Genomic DNA, 20,114 nt, shown 5'->3' with positions numbered 1-20,114 from the left:
AATGATCTCCCCATGAACTTAAAACCACCACGGACACAAAGCCACCAGACACAAAACTGCAGGAGAGAGAGCGACTCAAAACCACAAAACTATGATACCTCAAAACAAAGCAAACAAACAAACAAAAAGATACGAGACTCAAAAAAACCCCCAAAACATGGAGAGATGCAAAACTACCATGGCCAGACTCAAAACCACCACAAAGAGATGCAAAACTACCAGAGGCTCAAAATGGTCAAAAAATGCTTAACCTCTACACAAACTTAAAACTCACACACAATGCAACAAGCCCACAGTCTCTATGGGTGTGTGTGTGTGTGTGTGTGTGTGTGTGTGTGCAAGACTACACAGAAACACCTGAGACTAAACACTCCAAACCATCCGTCACATTTTATTCGTCGGAAACATTTCTTTAAACTGTCCTCAGCCTTCAGGTGCAGTTTCACTCTTTTCAGCTCGTATTTCTTCAGACTTCGACCTTTAAGAAACAGGAAGTGGATCTGTGGGAGCTCTGTCCTCCTGCAGCTTCTCAGATCTCATGTTGAGCTGCTGTTCAAACCCCCGAGCAACCCACCGCTCCTACCCACAATCCCCAGGGAGTGACACAGCTGCATGATGGGAGACTAAAGGGTAGTCGAAGCCCACAGACACACAGACGTCTAAATGTCAGAGTGATTTAAATGTCACCAGTACATTATTTCATCATTTAACTTCAAGGTTTCCTGTGTTCAGTCTGTGGACCCTTAAAGGCAGACTGTGTGTTGCTGCCTCCTGCTGGCAGACAGCGTGAACAGCATGTACAAGCAGTGGCCACAATACTGTGAACACCTGAAGTGTCACTGTCCTCAGATAAATATACACAAGACTAACACTCTTTAGTTTCAATACCTTTAATAGTGAAAATCAAAATCAAGTTTATTTTCAATAAAGGTCCATTTAGCAGGCCAACTGTTCTTCAGCCTTCAACTGTATCACATGCTCTCCAGCAGGCAAAGCCGCAGACACCCTGGTTACTAACGGCAAATAAATTGAACGAAGAAAACTGAAAAACAAAAACTTTGAATCAAAGAATTGTCAAGAAACGTTTAAGGGATTACATGAACGTACTTAAATCTGAGGCTCAGATTCCCACAGGTAGCAAACTATTGAAAGAAAACACCCATCATTTTATGCTCGTGTAGATTTTCTTTAAACTGTCCACTTAGAATTTACATTAACAGAAAGGGTTGTGGTCTACCATGCAGATAATTTCCCGACAATATTAAGTATTTAAGATCCATTTCAACTTCAATTGTTTCAAATACTGTTTCAATAAAATAGTTTCTACAGAACGGTCACAATTTTAGTTGAAACAATTTTGTCTTGTCCGAAAGACAAACCAGACAGTCCAATCTATCAGTTTCTCTACCAACTGACAAGTAACTGAACTCATTATTTATGGCTGATCAGAGATCAGTAGTGAACAGAGACTTGGTGGAAACAGATTTGAGTTCAAACTTTTTATTGTCAGAAAATCTTGGTGCAGTTTACAGACGGCGACCACGACGGCCACCCTTCCTCCTGGTTGAGTCTGACGGGATCGGAGTGACGTCCTCTGATCAAAGCAATGAAGAAAGAAAGAAAAATAAAAGAAAAAAAGGAGGTCAAACATTGCAGACTGGAAAAACTTTTACACTACAATGCAAACTTCAACTATCTACAGGCTCAGTTCACACTGGGACAGAGTTCATGTACTCCAGTACTGAAAGGATCACAAAACTGTAGTCAACTATTTCCTTTTTCTTCAATTTCTACTTTCAGAGGGAAAATTCAACCATTTACAGCTTACTTTTCTTATTCAGGAAGACAAAATCTCACAGCAACAATATTCTTTAAACACCAAATATTCTATTAGTATGAAAACTGCAAGGCACTTGATATTTTAACTTTATCAACTCATTATGGGCCCTTGTGACGAGCTCAAATTTGGCTGAAGGACTATTCATGCAGCACTTAAATGTTTCTCATGTATATTCATGTTCTCTGTGTGAAAGACTGCAAATGTCAAAAAACAAATGTACAACATGAAAGGCATTTCGTATAGAAACATTGCAGCAGTTATTGTGGGATCTCTGGCACATAGTTTTAATGGACTTAAAACCCACCAGGAAAGCACCGCATGCTGTCGGACACGTTACCATGGTTATCAAATGATATTGTACAGGCTCATTTCATACTAAGTTTGCTTCCTGACAGAAGTTTAGTAGTTGAATTGATGGGTTTAGTAAAACAGTCAAAAAAGCTATAACACCAACTGGAGGTTGGTTCATTTGCTTTTCCAGTTCAAACTGCACCAAAGTGCTTTACAGTGGGCTGAGACCATCTCAAGGAGTCTCGGTCTGGTTGGTCCGTCTGTAGCTCTTACACCAATTGTGCGAACTGGACAAACTGATAAGACATCACTCTAACCAAACTAATTTAGGTGTAAAAGCACATAATTACATTTTAAGTGCATAACCTGACTTGGAAAAAAGTATTTGCATGGTTTTAGTACTTTCAAGTCAATGGTGTGAATACCTACAAAAATACGTAATACGCCGTCAGAGAGCAGCAGCTCCATGCAGACCGATTTAATCCTTGACTACCTGATCTCAGATCAGCAGCAGTTAAACATGTCTGACTGCCATGTTACCATAGAGACGTGATCATGGATTACATGATGATACCCAGACTGAGGGGGGTTTAAAGTGACCTGCAGAAAGGAGGGATGTGTGTCTGTGTGTTGGTGACTCACCGATACGTCCGATTTTCATGCCTGAACGGGCCAGAGCTCTGAGAGCAGACTGGGCTCCAGGTCCAGGAGTCTTTGTCCTGAAAACAGACAGTTTCAATCAGATTGTAAAACTTACAAAACATACACAAACTGGAGTCCCACTGACAGGTATGGTGTGTACCTGTTTCCTCCGGTGGCTCTCAGCTTGATGTGCAGAGCTGTGATCCCGAGCTCCTTGCAGCGCTGAGCGACGTCCTGAGCTGCCAACATGGCGGCGTATGGAGATGACTCGTCTCTGTCGGCCTTCACCTTCATCCCGCCGGTGACACGGCAGATTGTCTCCCTGGAGGCACACAGACCAATCAGACATCAGACACAGGGCTGCAACGGTGCTTGCAGCTGCTCCACAGTCAAGTAAATTATGACAGCAAGCACGAGTAAGGTATGGCAGTTCATGGTTTTGCAACAGAAATTATGAGAAAGTGTTGGCCAGGAGAAATGTTAAATGTGAACTTACTTCCCGGAGAGGTCGGTGACGTGGACAAAGGTGTCATTGAAGGAGGCGAAGATGTGGCAAACTCCAAATACATTTTCTCCTTCAGCCACCTGAGGACCCAGACTGATGACCTGCTCCTCCTTCTTTTCCTTCCCTTTACGAGGAGCCATAGTCTGATGAAGAGGAGGAAAGAGTTAGACATGGGAAAGAAGCCACAACGTCCACAGACACTTCATGAACCAATGCAGTGGTCAATTGAGATGCACCATATGATCCTGAAAATACACCCTAGTCACTGATCTGCAGGGTTAAGTGGCAATGAAATCATGGTGACAAGCTCAGTCAAGAAATAAAAGCAGCACGCATCATGAATCTGAACTCATGAAATTCCAGCTAGACTTCCAAGCACTTGCTGGCTGAAGCTGCAGAGCATCACAGCAGGATCCATCTGCAAGAATCTAACAATATGAATCCAACAGGAACACGTAAAAACAAGTTACAAACACCACTTTAGTTCAGGACCAAGTTTAGGATCATCTGACAGAAGACGGTACAAACAAGTTTCAAGCTCTACGGTCATCAACATTAAGAAGACACCCTGCTCATTATGTTTCCACATGGAGATTTGTCTATTAGTAAGGAATTATGCTCAAACATTTCTAAAAGAGAGAGAAAAAAAAAAACCACTATCCCCAGGTCAAATTCTGGTTAAACCATATGACTACAGGATGCTCTTCATCCTTTTATCCAGTTTTAAAGCACCATCCTTATATAAATGATTAATGTAACACATTTAAATTTCAACGTTTTCAACGCTTCCAGTGAGTTTCAGTCCGAATAGGAGTGCATTCAAAGCTCCCATAGAGAAACCGTCAATTTACATCAAACTGGCACAACCATGTGACTCGCAGGTTATACACAACATGAAGTGGGACAGCTTTCAAAATTAACGCCCATCAAAAAGTTACCAGCAGCCTTTCAAGAATCATCCAATGTTTCCCGACTGGCTACATTTATTCCCTCTCCAATTCTACACACTGTCGTCCATAATACTGAGGGTACCCAATCAGCAGACTGGCGGCTAATCTTGCATCTATCACGCGAATTTGATCGCGCTGCTTCAACCGTATCATCACTCAGAACCCCCACAAACTTTGTGAGTCGCTTTCTGTTCCTACCTACAATAAATTACATGTAAAGCGAAAACTTGCGCAAACGTGTGACCACCGGCAGTTTGACAAGATGCTAACGTTAGCCTGCTAGCTTCTAGCAGCCAATGTAGTCTGACCTGGTCAATATTAGCCTTTTTTGCTCCTGACGGTACAAAAATACATCAAAGTGCCTCCTTAACTACGCTGTAGTATGTTTAATTTAAGAGTGAATACTGTTTTCCCGCTACTAAACTCAACACTCTTGAGCTAAAATGGCGACATGCTTCGGCAGCTCGTCGACTCGCAACACACACAGAGAAACATGCAGAAACATACATGAACTTTCCCGCAGAAAAATAATTTAACCCCGAACAGAAACAAACATTATCACAGAATAAATTGGGATACATTAAGTTATCGGATGTTCACCTATAAAGCAGATTAAAGTTGGATAAATCGCTGAGGAGAACCCACCTCTGTGTGTCTCTATACGAAGCAGAAACAAGAAAGGAAAGAATTTCCGCTTCCGGGGCCAAAGTTGAGTCAATCCAGCGCGGGAATGAGCTGCTGCTGCCGCCGCGTGGTGTTCACAAGAACAACACAGCTTTTTAATACAGTTTTTTTCTAATGCAGCCTATATTTGCTATTTAGCATTCCAGTTATGTAATAAGTCAGAGTAGCAAATAAGCAAATAAAATGTATGTAAATTAATATTTTTTGTTTTGCGGTCTTTGTCTGTTTGTGAGGCAGTTCTAATAAACATTTGGTTAATTTATTTTTATGACCATAATATTTCTTGTACATCTACTTATTTCTATTTATACATATTTTCCTAATTCCCTTTGGTATTTAGATTTTCCAAAGGTCCCTGCATGTTTTTATGCATTATTTTAAAGGCCTTATTTTTTATTGATAGAATTGTTAAAATATATGTTGATTTAATCTTATTGAAAATAAGGCAATAACCCGATAAGATAAACTAAATAAAAAATGTGCTACTTTGTTTCCAATGCAACATCTTCTCACACAATGTCCCACTGACACCTCATCTTATTCGTAACTCGTCACAATTCTATTTGTATATAAAAAAAAAAAGCCACAAGGATGTTGCTCCCTCTATTGAGATATACCTGTTGTGCTGATGTGATGTGGTTATAGACTCACCTCACCTGTGTAGACTGATTGTGAAATTGCCAGAATGCGCACTGAAGAAGGGTGTGTTGCCCGAAACCGTTGTGCATGTTCTCTTCTACTTTACAGATCTAATCTCCTTGTACATGAGTGTCTAAATGGCTTTTTTGTAATCTAAACAAAGTTAAACTGTTAATGAAAAAATAAACTTTGAAATGTTGTTACTTTAAATACCCCAACATCTACACAGAGTTTGGTGGGCACCTGAGTTCATGTCCACAAGTCAGGTGTATAGAGAGTGTTGGGGTTTAATGACGTACAATCATCCAGTGAGAGTTTACATTTTATAGTAATAACATATTTTACACATGACCTCTCCAATTTTTAGGGAAAAGAAAGAGATGAAATAATGTTACAGTGAGTTACTGTTTTGTTCTAAACCTAAATGATAAATCCTACGAGGATGTGAAACAACATCCAGACTGTTTTATGTGCAATTATTTTTATACTAAATATAACTAACGGATGAATACATAATTACATTTTAAATACTGTGTGTGTTTCTGAATATTCCAAACATTGCTTTGAGTTCTGTTGGTTATCAATTACATGACCACAGTCATATTTATGGTAATTCTGGTGACAAAGAGGAGTCTGAAATTGTGTATGTACAAACATATTAGACATGGAGTTGGGTTAAGCCTGATTCAGACTTAATGTCATAAAACGTTGTTGACTTTAATAAAGAAAAAAGGGACACTTGTATAATGAATCTGAACTGATGAACTACCAGTCAGATTTTCACAAATTTACTGACTGAAGCTGCAAAGCATCAGAGCAGCACCCATCAAGAAGGATCTACTGATATGAATCCAACAGGAAAACACTTATGAACAAGTTATTACAACAAACACAACTTGAGCTCAGGACCAAATTAAGACTTTAAGTTCAAAATTTTCAGACAAAACTTTTCCAGGATCAGCTGACAGCATCTGACTGCTAAAATAAGATCAGAAACAAGCACACCAACATTACAAGGCTCCATTAACAGTTTCAAGCTTTTATAACTGAAATGTCATCTAACTGTCATCTACAATAGAAGGAAAAGACATTTTGCCTATTTTATTTCCATTTAGGCTATTTTCATTTATACAATTCAGAATTAAGACAGCAAAACAAATCTGAATTAGGCTCCTTAACTTTACAGTATCGAGAGGCTAGTATCGAGAGGCTATAATGAAGTGATCCTACAGTCTCAATACTCAAGGCCTCAGAGGAGCCTTTAAATTGTTCATATTGTCACCCGTTTACAGCCTTTTTATTAAGATGAAACCGTCACTGTAGCTGCTAAGCTAAAAGTGATGGCGCACACCCTCTGTGAGCTCAACTGTGCGTCAAGTGTGTAAGCAACATCCTCAAGTCCAAACTCCAACTCCAAGCTGTATGGAGCCATTTGATGTTTTCAGCCCGTAGTCTCCATCTACTTCAGTTGTTCAGGAAAATGATGCAACGCTGTTTTGCTGTGAAGCTCCAGAAAAGTTTAGTGCATGACGGAACTTCACTTGACTTTTCATCAGGTGAGATAAACAGTTTCACATTTGGGTGAACTGTTCCTTTAAAGAAGTCAGTTGGGGGAGATTAAAAGGAGCCCGCAAACAGGAGATTTAGTGGAGATGTACAGCATGTGGCCTATAGGAGAGGATTATCTGCGCCTGAACCCTTTGAAGTGTGATATTTCTTAATTAAAGCTCACCGCAGTGTCATCTGCTCCAAAAGAGCAGGGCTGTCGATCCCAATCCAGATAACTGATTTATGAATCAACTATCTGAACTTGTTGATCATGAAGGAATACACTTGTGACTGGTCTCTTTAGGAGGCTGAACACACTCTGAAGAATTTTAATCACACCGCTGTCAAAAAAAAAAGTAATTCAATTCAATATCAATCAAAGATAAAAGATTGAGGTTCGCAGTGAGGGACTAAGTTGTTGGAAGCATCGTCACACGATAATGTCTTTTAAGTAACATTGACATGTTTCAAACTCTGATCCCTCAGCAGTGAGTCAACCTGAACAACAGCCTCTCTCTCTTTTTTTTTTTTACCGGCACTTTATCTTAAAATGTCACTTGTTGACTCATCTGCTTTTCGGCAAGAAATTCAAGGTGGAGGAAATTATTTAGCACAAAATGTCATCACATACACGACCAAATGTGTTTGTGTCTTCGAAGGAAATCACACAGTAGCGTTTTACCACCTCAATTTATTTACAGAAACACTTTGAACACGATGCAGAAGAAGAAATACTCCAAAAAACTACAAAAGGAAAAAGATTAAAAACACATACGTACACACACACACACACACACACACACACACGCACACACACACACACATACACACACACTCTCTCTCTCTCTCTCTCTCTCTCTCTCTCTCTCTCTCTCTCTCTCTCTCACACACACACACATACACACACACATTTCACACTGTTACACACTGAGCATGCAGCATTGGAGTTAATACAGTACAGTACAATATCCATCATAGTAGAAAAAGCTGAGTGGATATGAAGGAGCTGATTATTGATCATTGATTATTGATTTTGCAGAGCATGAACATGACGGAGGGGAAACAGGGAGGAGTCAGTCTGTTTGAACTCTGGATTTTGCTTTCACAGAAATGAGAAAATAATTAATTTTGATTTAAAAACATCCATAAATGTTAAGATGAATGTTTGTTTATTGTTTGATATTTTATATTTTATTATTTTTTTCACTTCTATTTCTGAAAGAAAAGCCAAAAAACATTCAATTGATTACCTCAAAGAGCAAAAGAGCTTCAGACAAAACTTCACACTGATACAAACCTTTAATTCTATTACAGTCTCAAGTTTCAGTCGTGAAAGTAACTACTGATGTGTGAAGGAACAATATTTAAAGCCAACTGTAGAAAGATCTAATTTTATGCTATAGAAACCAGTTAAATGAATAAATAAACTTGGACGGGTTGTTTCTTAAAGTACCCCAACATTTACATGGAGTTTGCTGGCCACCTGAACTTGAGTTCATGTCCACAGGTCAGGTTTCTGTGAATTTGAGCAGTTTGATGAAATATGGCCGTTTAGCCAAGGTTTACATTCTATAATTCAACACATATGACACGTGTTTAAAGCAGATTATGATCATTGTTGGACTAAATATATAACACTTTACAGTTGTTAAGCAAAACAAAAATCTACAAAAAAATAACACAAAAGGTACACATTTTGTCATGCTAAACCTAACTGGTGAACTTGACACTGTAGCAGGGATGTGAAACAGCATTCAGACCATAGTGTGTGTGGTTATGGTCACACTTAATAAAACTTAGCAGTTAAATTGATGAATAAATAATTACACATTTTTGAAGATTCCAAATATCATTTTTCAGTTTTGCTGGTACTCGAGTTCATGACTATTGTCATATTTATTGACTGCTGGGGTTTGACTAAGCATAAGAATAAAAGGAAATTTCCACCAAAAGTACATATTTAAATTTACCAAACTATACTGAGATCAACGGACACTATAAATAACTGAACAGCATGAAATAAATACAAATTGAGCTTCTTGCGTTTTCTTAAATACTATAAAATTTGTACAGCACTTGGTTGGTGGCTTGTTAAAACTGTCAGGTCTTTGCACCGGATTCATGTACAATCGGACATGAAGACACAAATCCAAACCTCCAGAACCACCGATATAGAATTTTTACATACTGAGTCAGCGGAAATCAGTTAGCACACAAGCTAATGTCAGCATGACACAGCTATCGTTTTCTTTATCCTGTTAATTCTCAACCTATTAGATGAATATCATGTTTTTAGTCAACAGAAGCTTCATTTTGATGTGTCTTCCATTTTTAGCAGCGAAAAATGTAGTTTGAAGTGTTTTTGATCCAAATTATCCTGTGACTGAGACCTTTTAAACCTCAATTTAAACCTCATAGAACATAAAACTAAACAAGCATATGTTATCTAATCAAGTGCAAATATTAATAAGTAATAATAACAATCAAAAAAACAATTAAAAGGTTTAGTATCAGTGCTGAGAAACCCACAACTCTAATCTCCTGGGTAAATGGTTTGCTAGCCTATTAGCATTATTAGCATGTCTTACTGTGACCAATTTAAGCCACACACTAGGATGTTAGCTTGCTGAAAACCTGTTATCTTGTAGCCAGAGCCAAGAGTTTCTGCAGTCTCTGAAGTGACCTTCTCCTGCTGTTTCCCATCACGTCGATAAGAAAAGCTTCCCATGGTGAACATGCTCTCAGTGCTGCAGGTGAAGCTTAAAAACAAAGACTTCCAACCAGGAACCGAAACATTCACATCTGAGAGAAAATCAGAGCAAAAAGTCATAAATCCTGAATCAGTCATCTCCTCTGGATCACAGACTGAATCAATCACTTGATGGTTGGAAGTCGCTGCTTTGGATTCATGAGGATAAATACGGAGCAGCCACACCTACTGAACATCTGGTAAAAACAGGAAAAACATCAGCATCGGTTCATCGGAGTAACATGAAATCTGCTTTACGATGAATTCTTCAGTTTCAAGCATAAACACCAAAATAGTTCTAAAAAAATGACATCTCAGATATTTGCAGGGAGCATCTGAGCGTCCCCAGAGCTCAAAGATTTCCACCACGAATAAATAAAACTTTCAAGTGTCTTAAAAGGTCAAAGTGGAGGTTTAGAAAACACAGACTAGTCTACTGTATAAAACAGCCATTCACTCTGCAGGTGCCATTTGGCGTCCCAACTGTGGTTGCACTCAAGTTTTGGATAAATGTGTTGATGAGGAGAGTAAAACCAACTGTGGATCAGAAAAACATATAGAGCCAGACCTCAGGGAAAGTTCCTACCCAAGTTCAACTTTTGGTGCCAACAGTAGCTGAAAACCTTATGAGATACTTGGCTAGTGGCAATTAAAATAAAAAGAGAAATCTGTTAAAGAAAACGTTCCTGCTTGATCTCTGTTGCTGTCATCAAATTAACAGAATTTTGGACGAAACTTAAGGAGTCAGAAGAACAGTATCTTCTAAGACAGAAAAAAAATACCCGCAAGAACTTTTGATACGTGTTTGGTGTACTCAACTTCCTAGTTGGCAAAATCCCCAGATATTGTTGTCTGTTGAGCAATCACATGTCTGAAGGGCTGTATCTCCAGCTGTTCATAAGACTTTCATTGTGCTTTGCTTAAATACTCAGAACATGGTACTCATTTTGGTTGGTTACAATGGTGTTTTGCAAATTAGCCTATGAGAGGATCTAAATTTAAACATTTTTACACCTGATTCAGAATCAGTCAGAAAAAAAAAAACAGCTAGCATGCTGGCTATTATTAGCATAACACAGCTATCTGTCTATTCTGTTTATTCTCACCTTGTTGAGTTCACTTTAAATTTAAAAAGGATCTCAAACCTTAAAGGGTGTGAAGAACTGCTTTAATCGAAATTTAATCGACTATCGACTATACTTAGTTATTCAAAATGTTTTATTAGTGGGTGGAGCTTAAGACTGACACCACGCAATACAGCGCCAGTAGCAGGCTCCGCCCTTACAGTAGCCCCACCCTTTAACTGGTGACACCATCAAGAAAAGGCCCCATTCTTTTCTCTTCAACTTTCAAGTTGCAGGAGTCAGAGATCATTTGGAAACAGCCACAAGTTGACCTTTGACCAGATGTTCAGCCTCCTCGGTTTGTTGAGTATTTCCAGAGCCGGGACGCCCAATAGCAAAGAGATGTCAAGTAAAAAAAAAAAGGCAGCGGCGCTGTGGCAAACACATTCAGCGGTTGCTAAGGGAACTTGTGTCACACGCTATAATGCATATCATACTAACAAAAATAATAAAGCTAGTAAAACACAATGTGTTCTCTACAGGGTGATTCACACAACGGTAGCACTGGATGTCTGATTCAAACATTAAAAAGCTTTTAAATATACAAACGCGATATATCGAGAATAATAATATCATCATCATAGTAAGAATCTGATTGTACAAAGTTCTACATTCTCCCGACGGTAAAAAGCTGCTAAAGCCTCTGAGACGAACACAACGGGTCAAAAGTCGCAGAATATCAAAGACGGCACTGCTGGCGTTTTGTTAGGTCGTGGCTAGCAGACACCATTGCTCCCAGTGAGGAATGCTAACAAAGCTAACAAGTCCGAGTCAAGTCACTGGAGAGCTGGAAAACAACATGGCAGCCGCGAATGCCAAAACGCAGCAGAGGGCGAAGCCGAAACACAAAACACAAAGTCAAGTCTTGCATGCAGAAAACCACATTTTCTGTACAAAAAGTAAACACCATCAATGAAGAGGAAGAAATACAAGCTCTCCATACAGAACTCCAGTCAAAAATCTAACGTTTTAAGAACGCAGCCATTACCACAAAACCTCATATCTCCTAAAAAAAGAATTCACCAACAAAACTGTTGAATGCAGCCACTTTGAAACAGAAAATTGTTAGGTGTCCTAAAAAATAGTGTAAATAGAGATATGAGGTTTCACACAGCGTCCACACCACCGACAGACCAACACAACGGGAACACCAGTCAGATTGTCCAGTTGGACGGAGGCTCAGAAGAGACAAAACCCACAAACACAAATCGAATACATGAGTTGAAAAATTAAAATGTTATACGATCAACTCTTCACTTTCTGTCTCCCTTTTTGTACGTTCAATCCTCTACCAGCTTCACATTTTACACTTTGCCCTCGTAACAATTTCCTTGTTGCTCCTATGAAAGTCAGAATAGATCAATAGAATAGGATACATTTTTTGTTCTTTAACTAATTGCTTTCAAATATAATTTAGTCCTTTAATCTCATGGCATCATGTAAATGAGGCTAGTCTGTAAATATCACTTCAAAGCCTACTGCTATATTTACAGCTTTGTTAATAACGCATTTGTTCAGCTGTTAATGACACGTTAATATTCAAATTTGAAGGATTGCAAAAATAAGATAAATAGAATCAATATCAATTACAGCCTTAAAAGATTTAATTTGATTTAATTTTGAAAATTGTTCTTTTAAATTTGTTTATCGTTTGAACTTTTAATTTGTCTGTTATTTTTGTCACTTCTAGGACTCCATAGAGATGAATGTTTGTTGTTTTCTGATCTTTGTTCCCGGCAATAGATGGTGAGATACTGTGTCAGTGATTCTGATTGGCTTTCCAAGCATCACTGTGGATCTTTTGCAGTTCTTTTACTTCAAAACCTTAAAAATTCTGAAAACAAGAGTTCATTTTGTATTCATTTGGCATCCCAAAGGAGATCGATAATCAGACAAATGGAAACCACAAAGAGACATACTTTGATTTTGTTAGAGCACCCAACAGTTCATTAAAAATCACTTTGAATGTAATTATCAATTCACCCAATAGTTTTTTAATTGTTTGAATTCATTTTATCAATTTTAATGCTGATAAACTCTAATTAGATTTCATTTCATTTTGGAGTTAAGTGCTAAAATAAAATCAGAGAGAATAAGTTGTTTCCTTCTTTTCTTCTTCTTTCTGTTTTTGTCACATGCTTTCTTCCTTTCTTCTTCATCTCTGAATCTAAAACATTTTACAGTTCCTTCCTCTAATGAAGCCTGGAGTGGAGAGCAGGCGGCAGGCAGACAGCTCGTTAAGGTACCTCGTTAAGGCCCTCCTCCTTAGGACACCTGGCAGGGGGGTCACGGGTCGTGGGGGGTGGAGGTGTGGCTGTTCATGGAAGATCACAGACCGGAGAGGGTGGAAGCTTGTGGAGCTCTGCGAGCCCAATGGAAGCAGAGAGATGAGCATCCAACATCCAAAACTCATCGGGGTGTTTTTAGCATTTCCTGAACTGCTTATATTAATTATTAAATATTACATTACTATCACATTTACTCTGTTTGATGATGTAGTTACAAAAGCAGCTGATCGCTCTTTAGGCCCAAACATCACAACGTTACCATGTCATAATTGTGAGATAAAATTCTGTTTATATATATATATATGATTCATTTAATCTTATGAAGAACCTGAATAATAAAATCTGTCTGAAAAACAAATGATGAGCATAATGTTAAATTGTATGAGAACAATATTATTATGATCACTGAGGATGTAAACCTGTCATGATGTTTACATCCGAATATTTATTTTAAGATTGTTTTAAAGATTGAGTTAAATTCCAACATACTATAAATAAATACATATATAAATATAAAGGATTCTTTCAACAAAATGTGCAATTTAGTGTTTTGTTTTCTACTGTATTTTATTTGTCATTGCATGTTTACTGTGTTTATTCTGTGTTATTTATTATAAGTATTGTGAATCATTCATGAGAAATTGTGGGTATTTTGGGGGCGTACAGCCCTGGTTCTGACCAGGAGATAATTGGGCAAATAATAATTAATACCTAACAATGATTTTATAGATATTACTCTAGTCAGATATCTTCACTGTCAGGTGGAAATCTCATATCTCCAGGAAACAGAACTCATTTCGTTGGATATTTTTTTTTTATTTCAATTTAATGCTGGAATCAAAACCTAATAGGTGGAACAAAACCGTTAAGAATCTATTCAATAGTCTTTAATTAAGCACAAATGTGGGATCCACACTAACTTTTACGGTGCAATGCTGCAAATGATAATTTCTCATTAATAAGATATAACTGCGGTGATTTCATGATCTGAAGTCAGAGGTGCTTTTCATGGTAAATTTAAAGGGTTTAATTGAAATTTTGTAATTTAATTGGATACATAAGGGGATTGTTATATACTTTATTTTCACTGAATAATTTTCATCTAAAACTTCTTAATACATTTTAATATCTATATTAATTCACAACTTCATTGTAAAATAAAAGTCTTGTAACATTATTTTGTGATTTTATAAAGGGGTTAAACCCATTAACCAAGCCGAGAAGCCTGCAGAAACCTACTGCAATCTCTTTAATCCACTCTTGTCATTTATCATGCCAGATTTTTTTTTTAATATTCCCAAAAAATATTTTAATTTGCAGCTGATAATATGTTACGGCAAACCAAAGTCCCCTCAATCTATTTAACTCCTCATTGAACTCTAAAGTATATTTCATTTGTTAATTCAAAGATATTGAAATACAGTCTCGGTGTGTTTTCAGGCAGAAACTAAAAACTAATTAAAAACTAATTAAGAGCTAACTAACGGCATTGAGTCAGTTGTGTTGTCAGTTGTTGAGGCGATGGTCCTGTCAATCATCTTGAAGGAGGATTTGGAGATAAGAGGTTTTCACCCATTATTACAATCTCTGCTGTATAGCTGATTGGCTAATTGGGAAGGGGTGTGGCTGAAGCAAAGTCCAGACGAGCTGATTGGTCGATTGATCGGTTGGTTGTGCAGTTCACTGCTCTCTGGCCCCGCCCCCCCTCCTCATTCATCTTGTTTTCCCAAACTAAATCCTGATTGGTTGGTGTCAGACGCCTGGCCTGCTGTCAATCAATCAGTTGTCAAGGCGACGGCGGCCCCATCAAAGACCCACCCACTCTGGAAGTTAACTGCATGGACAAAAAAAAAAAAAAAAAAAATCACAGTTAATGAATTACGATACAATGACAAAGTTTCAACACATTGTGACTGTTACAAAACCTTAAACCTAAAATGTTTAATAATTATTAAAAAAAAACCTCCCATTTACATAATTTGTTAATTGTTTACAGACGTAATCAAACAGAATTTTTTGGTTGGTTGGTTAGTTTGTGATCAGGAATATACAGAACTATTAAAAAGATTTCAATGAAACTTGGATGGAGGATGGGCCTTGACCCAAATCCTGATATCTATAAGTGAGGATCCAAATAAAAATCCTAATCTAGCAGATTTAAATATGTTTGATTCTATATTAAATTAGGTTTAATTGAATTAAAGACACTCGACGTAGCAGAGGCAATAGCTCTGCTGAGTGCCATTCTGGTAATAATAATATTACAAATATATTTAAGACATTTTAGACTGTTCACACCAGGAGGTGTCTCTGACGCATCTTTGTAAGATATCTTTTTTTCTTGAGTCTTGGTTACCTGGTTAATACTCACAGGATCAGTAGCTAGTGCAAGTGCCAACTTGCTAGCAAGCAGGGAACATGCTTATATATGTTCAACAAGTATCCTAAGTTCTTTCTGTTTCCTGTCTACTGTTCTCTTTACTTCTCCTGACCTGCAGTTCATCGTTTTTCAAAAAAAAGCTACTGAATTATTGGCTAACAAGATAAAAAGATAATAAGTCTTCCTCTCTGCCATATAAGCCATGTCTGACCTGTTTAAAACTGACCTCTGACCTGTTCTTACTTGCTGAGTGTGGAGGGGGAGCCTGAGCGGTGGAAATGGACGATCTGCCACTTCCCATCGCGACGGTGCCACACCCTAGTCTCCTCTGATTGGGCAGTGCGAGGCGTCCCATTGGCGTCGATGTACTGCGTCACTCTGATGTAGGCGATGCAGGCGGCCTCGTCCCCGACCAGGTGGATATGAGGGTTCAAGATGGTAGTGTGGACCGGTTTACTGTTCTTAGACCACACTAAGGAGAGATGGAGACAGTTACCTGGACAGGTATATGCCTGCCTATTTAATTAGATGCTCCTGTTATTGTCTCCACACCAGGTGTCATAAGTTATAAACCAGACTGGGACAGTCAGACATGCAGGAAGTTCGGTTCAACTCACAGTTTTCAAAATAAAAGCGGTGGAAGTCTAAGCCTTCAACCAGATTCCCCAGCGCCTCGGGCTCGAACGCCGTCACAGCTGGGTCACACATTTTACTGTAAAGACAATGTAACTTTCAGAATAAGAGTCTTAATCTCTGCTTGCAAAATGTAGTGTGACATATACCAGTTTTTACGAACAGCACATTTGTTTACTATCTGTCAACGCTACAATAATGTGACATTGGCCTCCAACATTTGTGATCACATTAGTTTTTCTACCGGAAAGCTAGGGTTTATTGAGGCAGTGGAAAACAGCAAAATCAAGCTTACGTTTGAAACATCCAGCCCAAAAAAATCTCATCCCTTTTCTGCTAATAAATACAAACAACTGCCTAAATACGTACCACAGTCTGAAAATAACTGACTGAAAGGACTGTTAGCTGCAGGGCTAACTGATCTAGCAAGCTAATGGCAGCTGCAGTTAATTTATTTCACATTATATATTTTAATAAGTTCACAATGAAGACGTTGACTTTGTAGAAATCTGTCTTCACTTTGACATTAAAAAAAAGTGGGTTTTTTTGTAAATTCCTATCAAAAATGCCAAATTATATTGAACATGACTCCATGTATTAAAACAAAGGTATGTATGTGACGCAGGTATGTAGACAGATAGACAGGTACCCTGTTCAGTTGTTTCATATAGGCTGAGTAAGATGACTGGATGGGATAATTAGAGGCCACATTCGCTGGATTGTTTCCTTTTATTTCAAGGCATTTGAAGCATTGATTGCTTTCAAGATATTGAGAGATTTTACATATTACAAAACATGCTTTTAGAATAACATACCAACCCCAGCTTAAACACTATGTTCAAAGCTAACTGTGAAAAGCGAAGTAACTGACTGGAGGCTGAAAAAGTAGCGTGATCACTCAGGTTGGATGTGAATATAATGTCACTGTCGAGTTCACAGGAAGTAAAGAGACAGGGGATTAAAGAGATGGTGTGTGTGTGTGTGTGTGTGTGTGTGTGTGTGTGTTACATACGTGTAGCTCTCAAAGTCTCCATTGCTGATTGCCTCGATAAGTTGTTCAGTGACTTTAATGATGTCCTGTTTCCTCACTGATAGACGGACAGGCAGACAATCAGACAGACAGGTTAGTATCATCATTGTATCAATTTTGCATCTTAGCTGAATCCTCTTTAGGCTTTTAAAAACCTGTCAGTCATTAACGAACAGAGCTGTGAACACTGTGTGTGTGTGTGTGTGTGTGTGTGTGTGTGTGTGTGGTTGTGTGTGTGTACCTCTGGTGTCTTCATCCTCTATAGTGGTGTTTGTGCTCTCAGATGATTCCTACAACAACAACATGAGTCACAGTGATGATGTTTCACACAGATTTGACTTCAGACTGCTGTGATGCTGATATCACCCACACAAACAACAGGAAGGCTGCTGCTCATTCTCAGCTGTCACAATCACCCTCTGACTGGCTGCCAAATCTCAAGAGGGACGCCCGGTCTCATCAAATATCAGAGGGAAGATACCAACACATGTGATGACAACCCTCGACCTACAAGTGTTTTAGCTGAGTTTTCTGTCTGTTTCTGAAAGAATATGTTTATATGTTAATTTTGTGTCATTTAATCAAACTAGCAGCTGTGCTACTTAGCTAAATGTGAACATGCTGACAGTGAAAATGCTAACATTGGGGATGTTTTGCAGGCAGCTATGATGGTTTACCATAGTCACTATGGTATTTTAGCATGTAAGCATTCTAACATTAGCCAGTTAGCGGTAAAGGTAAGACTTTATATTAACCATGGTAAAAGTTGGTTAGTAGTTATTTTACAGTTGACTAAGATGACATGCTTTAAAAAAACATTTGTTAATGGAGCAATATGTTAGAATTAAACATTCAAAAATGATTTAGTGTGAAGAAATAACCATTTTAGCATGATGATAAAGACCTTCCTGTGCTTTGTTGCAGAGATGTATACTGAAGTTATCCTGTTACCCAGGTAACACTGGCACCTTCTGATGATTACCACTTTGTACCTCAAGATACAATAGTCTGATAATAAAGCTCAGGCCTCAGGTGGTGGGCACTGACTTATGGGACTGCTAGCCACATGGCTAACTGAGCTAACAAGCTAATGTCAGCTACAGTTGGCGGGTACTCTGGTAAAATTACCCTCTATTTTCATGAATCTGACAGGTGATTAATTTTCACCTTTAAGTGAGTATTTATTTAAAATTTGCAACTGATGTTTGTAATACTTTGTAAATGGTTGATAAATACTGTGTAGTTCATCTATAAACATTATTTAGAGGGCTGTTGTAAAGTTCTAAGTGATACATGTTTACAATTGCTAGATAAATGGTTAATACAGTTTTATTTTGTTTGTTAAAAGTACAGTATTAACACACATTTAATTAACTATAATTTACCATTTAATCATGATCTTGTTAGTGTCAACTGCTAAGTAGCTAATCTTTGCATGCTAACAGGCTAAAACATATTTTTGTAAAGGGTAAAACCTTTTGTCTGTAAAACATTAACATTTCAGCATGCTGGTGTTGGCATTTAGCATTTGTAACATCATTGCCATTGATTAATGATATTTATTATATTTGTTACCACAAAGAACACAAAGTGGGGATGTTATTAAGTCACCAAAGTTATTACACTTTATTTTGAATGGAATTATAATAATAACAATAAAAATAATGACAATGATAAAGTCTTCACCTTGACTCCGTCGGTCTTCTTGTTGCTTCCACTTTTTCCTCCTGAACGAGGGATGACAATGAAGAGAAAAAGAAGCAGCAGAGTCAGAAAGAAAGGAACAAAGGCAGAGAAGAGGAGCGACGGCATCGTACCGACAACTCGCTGCCTTCAAACCAACTGACAGAAATGCTTCAAGATAAAGGAAAGAAAAAATGATCCCAAAGAGTAAGAGTTTAAAATCATAAAAACAAAAAGAAAATGAATGGAAAACGGCAAAACAGCCTGACTGTCTGACTTGTTTTCTGTCTGTCTGAAGGCAGGCACAGACAGATTCAAGAGTTAAACAGACAGACAGACAGACAGGCAGGTGGAGGGAGGTCCCAGCGTCACATGTGGGTCACTCAGAGAGTAGAGGCCAAATTTAGTTTGAGCTTGAGATAGTTGGAGAGCAGAAACACCGAAACACATTCCTGAATGTTCACACTGAAACATCAGCTTCAGACACACCGGGGAGGCTGAATGCTGGACCCTCTCACAGACGGAAATACAGCAGGAAGCGTTTTATCATGTGAGCTGATGTGTTCAGACGAGTTCTATGTCAGATGATCGAAGACTCCTAGATGTTGCTGGGATTCGGTGAGATGTGTAGGAAATGTAACAGAATCTAAACAGATATGGCATGAGAAGCTTTGTGTAAAAAGGTATCCTTCCTCATTCACTTCATCAGGTTCACAGCGACGAGCTCTCTGTGCTCATATTGGTCAACATTAACAACCTGTAGTCTAATTTGTCAACTCAGCAAGCCAGGATAAAACATTCTGTCGTCGTGAGGTGTCCAGATGAGACCTCAGCTGTCGTCCCCTATGATTCACTTCACCAGCCAAACAGACATTTTGTCTCCGGACTGATATCAGATTGACGTCTCATTACTGATTCTTATTAAACAGTATTTGGATAATTAGGTCAAATCTAAGAATTGAACAATGTTACATTGATGTTAATTGTGTGGGGTCAGCTGTTTTTATTTGGATACAGTGGTGTCAGACTGCTTGAATTCAAAAAGGATTGAACTTTTTCATGTTTTTTGGCTCACATCCCTGATGTACTGTTCAGTTAAGAGATTATGTCTTAAATGTCTTATTTTTA

At 38.2% G+C, this 20,114-nt stretch overlaps 2 protein-coding genes across 6 annotated transcripts in view; both read right to left on the bottom strand.

Annotated features, from left to right (window-relative positions):
* Positions 1 to 1,484: 1,484 nt before the first annotated feature.
* On the bottom strand, positions 1,485 to 5,024 carry rps14 (ribosomal protein S14). 2 transcript variants are annotated; one of them, XM_037120490.1, is made up of 5 exons: positions 4,874 to 5,024; positions 3,270 to 3,421; positions 2,934 to 3,095; positions 2,774 to 2,850; positions 1,485 to 1,594 (listed from the first exon to the last, which is right to left on the bottom strand). In XM_037120490.1, the coding sequence occupies exons 2-5, from the start codon at positions 3,416 to 3,418 to the stop codon at positions 1,527 to 1,529; spliced, it is 456 nt and encodes a 151-aa protein (XP_036976385.1). In that variant the 5' UTR covers positions 3,419 to 3,421; positions 4,874 to 5,024; the 3' UTR covers positions 1,485 to 1,526. The 2 variants fall into 2 exon arrangements, with proteins under 2 accessions (XP_036976385.1, XP_036976386.1); XM_037120491.1 differs by having other exon boundaries at positions 4,829 to 4,926.
* Positions 5,025 to 7,770: 2,746 nt separating this feature from the next.
* camk2a (calcium/calmodulin-dependent protein kinase II alpha) overlaps positions 7,771 to 20,114 on the bottom strand; it is a 33,777-nt gene continuing 21,433 nt past the window's right edge. For 2 of the 4 annotated variants that reach the window (XM_037120005.1, XM_037120009.1), the window contains 6 exons: positions 18,990 to 19,030; positions 17,545 to 17,593; positions 17,286 to 17,361; positions 16,258 to 16,352; positions 15,874 to 16,112; positions 7,771 to 15,094 (listed from right to left, as the gene is read on the bottom strand). In XM_037120005.1, coding sequence (XP_036975900.1) covers positions 15,880 to 16,112; positions 16,258 to 16,352; positions 17,286 to 17,361; positions 17,545 to 17,593; positions 18,990 to 19,030 — 494 coding nt within the window. In that variant the 3' untranslated portion in view covers positions 7,771 to 15,094; positions 15,874 to 15,879. Of the gene's footprint in view, positions 15,095 to 15,866; positions 16,113 to 16,257; positions 16,353 to 17,285; positions 17,362 to 17,544; positions 17,594 to 18,989; positions 19,031 to 20,114 lie in introns of all 4 variants that reach the window. The other 2 variants (XM_037120008.1, XM_037120007.1) reach the window with 2 other exon arrangements.

Source organism: Acanthopagrus latus, chromosome 13 (assembly GCF_904848185.1).
Source record: "Acanthopagrus latus isolate v.2019 chromosome 13, fAcaLat1.1, whole genome shotgun sequence".
Classification (NCBI taxonomy): domain Eukaryota; kingdom Metazoa; phylum Chordata; class Actinopteri; order Spariformes; family Sparidae; genus Acanthopagrus; species Acanthopagrus latus.
This window is presented reverse-complemented; position numbering and strand designations above follow the sequence as displayed.